At 41.1% G+C, this 9,614-nt stretch overlaps 1 protein-coding gene across 1 annotated transcript; it reads left to right on the forward strand.

Annotated features, from left to right (window-relative positions):
- The first annotated feature begins 8,288 nt into the window (after positions 1-8,288).
- Positions 8,289-9,325, forward strand: phlda2 (pleckstrin homology-like domain, family A, member 2). The gene is made up of 2 exons (XM_067502709.1): positions 8,289-8,863; positions 8,987-9,325. Exon 1 carries the CDS (start codon positions 8,407-8,409, stop codon positions 8,821-8,823), a length of 417 nt encoding a protein of 138 aa, XP_067358810.1. The 5' UTR covers positions 8,289-8,406; the 3' UTR covers positions 8,824-8,863; positions 8,987-9,325.
- Positions 9,326-9,614: the final 289 nt, after the last annotated feature.

Raw genomic sequence — 9,614 nt, forward strand, 5'->3', positions numbered from 1 at the left:
TGACAGCACAATGTGACAGGACACCGAACAGTCACATGCTCTGACTTCACTATTAGGCATCAGGTGACACTTTGGAAATGATTGGCAGGAGCTTAGCCAAGCATGCAGTCACAGCCTCGATGTGCTGACCTAAGAGCAGAGGAGGGGTTTTGTTTCTCCTTCCTAGTGACTTTTTAACGCCATGGTTGTTTCCAGGGTGGAGGAATTTGCTTACGCTCTGCCCAGCATCAGTCCTTACAATCAGTATGTCAGGAATTCTGTCTTGCAGATAGAAGCAGCATATGTGCTCCTTAGGGAGACCCTTGAAATGCATTGTGGGAGATAATGACTGAGTGCTCTGAGGTTTATGGAGTAGGATGGTGACACTGTGTCTTAGCAACCCAGATTTCTGCTAAGTGCTGAAAGACAGGTACTTTCTTATCCTGTCACCTTGTCCAGCCACACTTATGTCTGCATGGGAACAGAGGTGACAATGGGATCGTGCGAGAAACAAGTCTGGATTCAATCAAAATGGCAACACAGGCTAGGTCACTGTCAAGACCAAGTTCTTAAAGACAGCAGAATAAGGGGTTGTAATGCTGTGGAAGGAAGACAAACCACAGACCGAGACCTCTCTCCAGTCTCTCACTGTAATTTGGGGGATTTTGCTCTACAGACTTGCGAACAAGACACTATTCATACCGAGGCTGGTTTGTGGACGACTAAGAATCGCCCCACTGTAACAAGTAGTGTGATTGTATCGGACTTGTCTCTGTTCTTTCACTAAAGACAACAGGGGAATGGAACTAATACACACTCAGTGGTGTTGGACTGATGCACTCTCCTGTTTATGGTTTACAGTAATGTTGAAGGTGTCAGGGTCAGCATACATTACCACAAAATCAGAAGATTCGGTGAATATCCAAATTAGTGACGCAGAAGAGATTTTTATTTTTAAGAAAATCAGATATTAAAAGAAATGAGATCTTCTGCCTCCTCAAAAAGTTAAAACTTCCATCTGTGTTATGAGAAATGTTTTAATATCTAAGAGTATAGAACATCAACCATTAACAAACTGGGGAGGGTTTTTTTCAACGTTCAACCGAACTTCATTCAAAAAAGGTCTACACCCAGTTTTGTTTTTTGTTTTTTTACAATTCTTTGAAGAACAACAAAAAAGAAACAAACAAAATGAGAAAAGTATACAAATTAAACCAAATCGAACTTCTGTAAACTACAAAAAAATAACACAACGCACTAAAACATGAAGTGAGACCATGTCATATACCTGTAGGTCCAATTTAATTCGCTGTTAGTGCTTTGTAAGTTGTTATAAAAAAGAGATTTCGGATTTAAATTAACACCCCAATTCCAAAAAAGTTGGGAAGATGTGAAAACATAAATAAAAACATGCAATGATTTGCAAATCTTATCAACCCATATTTTATTCACAATAGAACATAAACAACACATCAGATTTTGAATCTGAGACATTTTACCATTTCATGGAAAATATGAAAACATTTTGAATTTATTGGTCAACACATTTCTTTTTTCTACTTTTTTAATCACAACAAAAAAACTGTACAATTAACACAATACACAACATAACAGGTAGTGCAAGATAAGACGGACAAAGGACAAAACCCATGTGACATTAAAAGTGGTCTGTGGAACTGAGCCATTCATGAGACAAATAAGCTCATTATTAAGAAGGGAAGGGAGACAGAGTTGTGTTAACTGTATCAGCAACACACATATAAGAATTCACTTCTGAGACGATGCAGCCGAACAAAGGAAAGTATTAAGGCCGGTGGATTTATCCCCTGACCATCCATCTGCTGTCATTTCATCCTGATCCAGCTGACGTGTAAATGGTGTAGTCTTCTTCCTCAGCTGCAGCTGCACCCACCATCACACTCTTGGCCCCAAGGTGCTTCTGGCAGCGAGTGTGTGTGTGTGTGGTTTCTAACGCTCCGTCCTAGGCGGAAGTGATTGCAGCCAGACTGGGCTCCACAGACTGAGGGGAATTGGTGTTCCAAAGTGAATGAGCTGAATTGGCAGCGTGATAAAGAGCCCATTACCTCTGAGATCTGATAATGTTGCTGCTGCCATTGACATGAGAACTCTCAGCCTTGTGAAGAACTATATAGTGTTCGTGAACGACTTGTGGCATAACATTATGACATTCTGACCACCTGTGCAATTTAATGCAATCCAATACAGTGGCACATCATTCATTTTAAATTGCATGGCCAAAACCTTAGAGCCACCTGTTCTTATAGTACAACTCCACTAACCACTTAGACTGTATAAACAGGAAACAAAGAGGTTTAGATGTAGTAATGTTTGAGAAAACACGCAGCAGCACTGACACAACCAGGTCGTTCTGATTTAAATTGGTTTACCACGCTTTGAAGCAAAACAAATAAAAGCAAAAAAAAGTTTTTTAATTAATATATCAAAACCCCTCTTACCTGTTGTTATACAGTAGGTACAACAAATGAGGCCTGTAATTTAAAGTGGAGCCTTTCACCCTCTTCTTCTTCGTAGTTACACAGTAGTTTCAGGTCATTTTTAATTACTTCAAAATACTTAATACACTGTAGGTCTTTTTCTCATTTAATTTCTCATATTGTTTCCCTGTTATTCCTCAAAGTTTGCTTATTGTTATCAAGTAAGTATGTATACATAGGTACTGCGGAGGTACACGTTACTAAAAAGTACACAGTAAATTCCTTGTAAGTCTCAAGCAGTAGTGTAAAATGTTACTAAGTTGGCAAATGAATTGCAAAGGCACAGTTCTGCCATGTAACCTCTCTGGAGGCACCTGCTGTGCAGAAACAAGTCCTGTAGCACTGTGTATAGGACTCAGGGGAAAGTGCTTGAGGAATGGCAGCATCCTCAGAGCAAGTAATGCATAATCTCCAGAGCGAGACCAAACATGGCTGTGACTAACGCTTCAGCGTGGGTCTCACAATAAACCTTTTCCAACATCTTGAGCCAATGCTTTTATAAAATCCCTCCAGTCATTATGTTCTGCGGTGTCTGAATGCTGTACGTGGGCATCAGATAATGAAAATAAGGGATTTTGACAGTTGTTGCGCAAACAACAGCCTGAAAATGAATGTACTAAAGTCTGTATCACATTAAAGTGACTTGCACACCAGGCATAGTTTGTTCTTTTATGTTTATCTACAGTATGTGTGCTTAACATTAAAGGATGTAGAAAATGGTCACAATGAACAAACTAATCTTTCTCACTTTATGGCTAGTATGTGTGGGAAAGCAAGCAGCCCTCACACCCAATCTCAGTGTAGCACACCTCAGTCTGGTTTTATGAATGGCTCTGTGAATGAACAGGGAACTAGGTGTGGCACATTTAACCTGAATCGCACTCCTTGACTTCCGAGCACTGCAAATGCTGTCCGTCAGACCTGGACCGCAGGTATTAGGTTACATGAAAGGTGCAGAGAGAAATAATCAGAGACAGAGCTAATTTAACCATTCGTAAAGTTTTCATAATGTATCATACTCATTTAAAGTAAATACCAACAGCTCTGACGAGATAAATCATGGGCCTTTATGCTTGGCTGCCACTGAAGTATTGCATCACGTATTTCTGGTTAGGTCTTGAAAAACCTGGGAGACTGGGGTAAATTAAGGTAATCACCATAGGAATCTGTTGACTTGATTGTGATTAATGACCTCCAGTCAAATATAGACAGGGTCAATCCCTGCGGAATAAATAAGCTCACATTCAAAAACATTTCCCGACTTTACCCTTTGACTCTTTTCACTCATCTTTGGCTTTGCGCAGATTATTTGACACTTTTCATCTTTGTGTTCTACTACAATTTTCATAGAAGTCTTTACTAGGTCTTTACTTAGAGTTTTATCGCACAAGACTCAAAAGGTCTAACTGTCATATATGAAAGTGACTCAACTCCAACTACAGAATAGTTTCAGTTCAATGGAAGGACTCCAGGTTTATCATAAAATCTGCGAAGAAGTTACGCAGACAGCAAAGTGAATGCTACATTCCTGGCAGCGAGAAGGATTGCAGACCTGCATACCTGCCATTCTTTGCAGGCAAGAATGAGGTGCCGGTAGTTTCAGAGCCACTTTCTGAGCTATGTTGTTCTTTGTATGTTTCTTTGTCCTTTGAATGTGGTTCTTTTCATTCCACTGCATTCACAAAGTTATGTCAACTATTTTAAAAATAATACTTTTAAAAAAAGATTAAACAACCCACAAGTAGTTATAAAATGCTAAATTAGAATTTGTTGATACCAAGGTAATGATCCCTTAAAACATTTTATACTCTTGAGAGTGGCCATTCTACAAATATGATAGTAATTAATTGACTAATTTATTTTTGATGATAAAATATTTTGATGTCAATAGACCACACTTCTCCTCTTTAATTTGAAACAGTCAGATCCTTTTCCGTTGGTATCATCATACAGAAAAGGCCAGTATCTTTTCATTGTCCTCCAACAGTTCCTCCTGCAGCACCGTGCTTGGCTCTGCATGCTGCCCTCATCAACCATTTGTTCTTTTTCCCACGCTGATGAATGCCAGTGTGGCCACAGACACACACACAGGGCTTATCAGAACAATGCTTCAAATAGCTCCAGAGTATCATCACAAGGGCATGTCACTGAAGTGCAGAGGAGCAGAGGAGGATATGTATGTGTGTGTGTCTATGAGACAGGCCAAAGTCATAAACGTGTCACAGTACGCAGCTGTTACCTGTGGGCTCTGCTGTACTTGTCAGTGGTCCATCACAGCAAGCTCACTCATTCTGCTCCCCATTGTTTGACTAAGTATAGTTCACTGTCTGATGGCCCTTGCTGCCTAATACGCTTTATAAACACACAGCAGCCTGCAAATCACATTAAAATACCTGTGTGTGCAGAAATACGCACAAGTCCAAAAGAAAGGTTCCTGCTAAACAAAATGCATAAGTGTAAAAATGCCAGTTTCTAAAGTTGATTCCATTGGTTTCATAGCAATTTAAATGTGTGTGTGTGTGTGTGTGTGTGTGTGTGTCTTGGGTTGTGTCCAAACTGTGTGATTAAGACACAACCCTGCATGCATGCAAAACAAATCTTAGGGATTGTTTCTATGTTTTCATTTTGAAGATAAAAAGGGTTTTTGTTTTTTAAGCTTTTCTTTTAATCCAAACTTCCCCTCGTCCTGCTCTTCGACAACCGAAATTTGATGTTAAAGAGTTCCACACAGTGCTCGGTGTGAATAGGTGTCTCTGACACAGAGACAGCGCTATCTTTCTGGACTGTTGTCTCAGCAGTGTTAGAGGGCGATGATGAATGTTTGTGCTCAAGATATTGCAGTCTGTTACAACCTCTGAAAACCGTGTGTTATAAGTGTAACAGCCTGGGTGTGACAGTTTATAAACTCCACTCCTTTATTTGTGATCTATTGCTCCAGTCCTGATCTCTTTCATCTGGGATTTTAATCTTTATTATGGCAATTTACTGGGTTGACTAAAGATACTTATAAAGAAACAAATATTTTAGTAATATTCAGTCCAGTGAACATGTCTACTTGAAGTTGCCATTGGGTGTAACAGATTAGATTTATCATTTATTAGTTTTCTATGAGAATTCTTATATTAACACAATTGCTATTTTCAACCTCATCAAATTAACTCCAGCCGAGTTCACTGAATTGACTGGTTATGTATTTTATTGTGCTATGACTCACAATAAAACTCACTAGCTTCATGCCCCAACACGACTGGCAAACTCTAGGCCTTTCTGGTCCTTCCACCTGCTGTTTTGTCACACCCATGCACCCATGGCTGCAAAGCTCCATCATAATAAAGTAAAGACGAGAACAACAGACCTATCTGTTTTTTGTTTTTTTTTATCCTTTTGCTTACATTTTATCTGTTCATTTTGTGATCAAACCCCTCCTTGTTGTTACCCATATTATCTTACTTCCTCTCTGGGGGATTTGCTTTGTCTATGCAGAGACAGCGAGAACCAGACTGCACTGATTTAAACAGAGGTTGACACAACACATCTCTGAAGATCCATTAAACAGCCCGACACCCTCTAGATTTAGCTGTGCTTTCCCACAAACCAGAGACGCAGGGACATTATCGTATTGGAGTTTGACTTCTGCTGTAACTCAGCAGCAAAAATTTGTGGTTTGTGAAGTTTTTTAACATTTCAGCTCAGCCACAACTGTCACTTTCTACAGTGCATGTGTGGAGCATTTTATTAGAGTATTTTAAAAACTGTAACAGGAAATGTGTAAATGGAAATGCATATAAAAACATCTGCGTACTGTTCATTATTCCCCAACCTTGTTCCCAAGAAAGAAATAATTATCCTTACACACACAGATAGACACAACTAGTGCACACAGAACCATTTAGACACACCTGGCCCTCCTTTGGCAAGCAAACTCTCCAAACTAAGACGCTTCTTAACAGGCTGAGTCACTCTGGGGCATGTCTGCCAGAAATCACCGCAGTACAGACAAAACACCAAAATACACTATATGAACACGCCACACATGCACAGACAGACAGTAAAGAGTAAAGGCCCTAAAACCAAAGGGGAAGGGAGTAAAGAGGCAGTGGTTGGTGTTTTTGTTTTACAGAAGGTGGCGGGACATTTGGCTCAGGACACACACTTGGTTTCCTTTTCTTTGAGGTCAATGGATTAAACAGGCTGCCACATCCGGCTCCCGTGTCAGTATTTATACAGGCGTTAATTTGCAGACTGGTGTTGATTGTGATTCATCAGTACTGAAAGTGATATTATTCCACCAAGGTCACCAAGAGAGCTGGTGTTTGTGCTTGTGTGTGCTTGTTGTGGAGAGGCCACAGTGATATTTGATTTCCTCAGAGGAGACGTTTGCAAAACATGACGGAAAGATAGGCAGAAAGGAGAGGCCAGAGTGGGTGTTTGATGCACGTTCACCGCTGTGCACACGAATGTTGCTCCCTCGTTGGTGTGTCTGGACTGAATGCTGGGCTCAGGATATTGTTTCTGTGGCTGATGATCTGCCAGCAGAACAACACAGTCTGTAGGGGAAGATTTAGTGACACCTTCTTACAACGTCCTCTGGCTGATTCACACAGGTTTATTGGAGCTCAGTGAAACATGACCAGGACTGAGTCAGCGAGGTGAATGACAGCTGGACTCTGAGGTCAGCTGTTGAAGTGAAGGAGTTTTAATACTTTCAAGTAAATTCAGCTAAACAATTCTCTCTTTTTGTTCAGAGCACTTTCAAAGATGCTCCTCTGACTTCACAATTTTTAGCTTGGATTCTTAAATGATGTTTTTAAAGTACCCACAATCAGCATAAGTAAAACAAAAAAGATGGAAATATGGTGTTTGTATGTGTTAGGACAAATAATGTTTTTAATTACTATATTGAAATTCTAAAAATTGAAACAAGCAAATCCATGATGAAACTTGAAATTAAAAATCTGAATAAAACAAGTGCATGACTGAATAATTCTGAAAACGGACTGAACAAAGTCAGCACCTCAGTGGGTTTTACACTTGACAAATTTAAGACGACTTTAGCCTGAATAATCAAGTCTGGATTAGTTCACTACGCAGCAGGGAAACATAAATTTTGATGTTAAACGTACTGCATAAAAGCACACTTTTTTTTCTTGCCTTCTGTGTGTTTGTGGCTCTGACTGCTGCACTGCAATAATACCTGTGCTTTCTGAACAGTACTCTTTTATGTAGCAGCTGACGTCCAGTCTTATGAATCATATTCCTCTGAGCGAAGCCGTATTGTGAATCTGTTTTGGTTTATTTCAGCGGCTTGACATCCAAATACAGGAACAAATGAGTTTTTGGTAGGAACAGCACTGGAGGATGGCACAGCTTCACGGCACATGTGAGCATTATAAAGGGAATGAGCTCCCAGTCTATCATGAATGAGGTCTGGATCACTTCAGCGAGCTGTTATTTTTAATCCGTCAGATAATTGTTCCTTCATAGGCCGAGGCTGTAATATGGTAACTACCAGAGAGCACATCTGGTAGTTAATCATATTAGAGTGAATCACTTGCTGCAGAGTGAGCAAATATTTGGACTAATCTCCGCAGTAGGAAGTGGATTCCTAATTACAATGTTGGCAGTGTAATTAGGTCCACGTTAGGACTTCCTCTGCCCTCTCCCCTCCTGCACCACAGCTTCCACCCACACACAGCCTTGAATTACTCCACTGGCAACTGCAGATGCATTCCCAAGCCATCTGACGTGGTGGGCGGGGCTTAGCACAGTGGAGCCTTTAAAAAGTCCCTCCGCTTCCCCGGTTCATTCATCACGTCACTCTGGACTTACAACAACGAGCGGCTCCTTCCTCGGGCTCCTCGGACGGCACAGCTGGGAAGCAGGAGGTTCACAAACCTTCTCTATTTAAACAATGAGAATGTCAGCAGCAGAGATCTGCCAGGTCCTCAAGGAGGGAGAGCTGGAAAAGAGGAGCGACAACTTGCTCCAGTTGTGGAAGAGGAAGACGTGCGTCCTGACCACGGACAGCCTCAACATTTACGCAGACACGCAGAAGCGCTCGAAAGGCAAGGAGCTCAAGCTGCAGTCCATCAAGAAGGTGGACTGCGTGGAGCGCACCGGCAAGTTCGTCTATTTCACCATCGTGACCACAGACAACAAGGAGATCGACTTCCGGTGCACCGGGGAGGAGAACTGCTGGAACGCAGTGATCACCATGGCCCTGATTGATTACCAGAATAGAAAGGCCATCCAGGACTTTAAAACGCGGCAGGACAACGAGAGCGCGTCTCCGGGACAGCAGGAGAGACGCATGGCGAGGGCGCCCTGAGCCGCTGAGGGGATGGTGGCAGTTAAGCGCTCCTAATATGGTGAGACACACACCGTGGCACTTAGCCCATGTGAACACGAATATGAGTGAAAATAACTATCAAAGATACACAAAGAAGTGAGACGTTTGAAACTAACAACATGTTTTAAAAATTCTCCTCCAGTGTCAATGTGGACCATAAAACGTATACATATATATATAAACGGACCAAATGGAAGACGAGGTCGTCCGGTCCAGAGATGAAGGATTGTTTGGGACTGAGCTGTCGGAAAAGGGGCATACAGAGACTTTCAGATGCTCCACACGCAGGACTGAACCCTTGAATTGTCAAAACTATTTCAAGCTTGCTCCTAGGATGGATGATTCCTACAACCATGATGTTAATTTATTTGTTTCCAGAAAGTGATGTTACTGGCAAACAGCTTGAGTTGTTAATATTATAAATTATTTCAGTGAGTGAGTGTGTATTTATTTGAATAAATATTCATACATTTTGAACATATACTTATGGTCTCCTAGTTTTTTTTCTAACTAGAAATATTTTCCAATTGCTGTTATTATGTCATTATAGTGTTAGTAACAGTATATTTGACACTCGATGCTTTTCACTCTTTTCATTTCTTTGAAATGCCAGTCACGCACCAGTAAAAAGGGGAGTGGAGGAAAGTCCCTTTCCTTTCTGCTGTCAGGTGGAATGTGACTCTTTCTCATCTCTGGGACAGTTTCAGGCTTGAGTCATTAGTGATAAGAGGAGCAGACTTATACAGGCAGCATGGGACACTTGAAAGACT

This window comes from Channa argus, chromosome 4 (assembly GCF_033026475.1).
Source record: "Channa argus isolate prfri chromosome 4, Channa argus male v1.0, whole genome shotgun sequence".
Taxonomy (NCBI): Eukaryota; Metazoa; Chordata; class Actinopteri; order Anabantiformes; family Channidae; genus Channa; species Channa argus.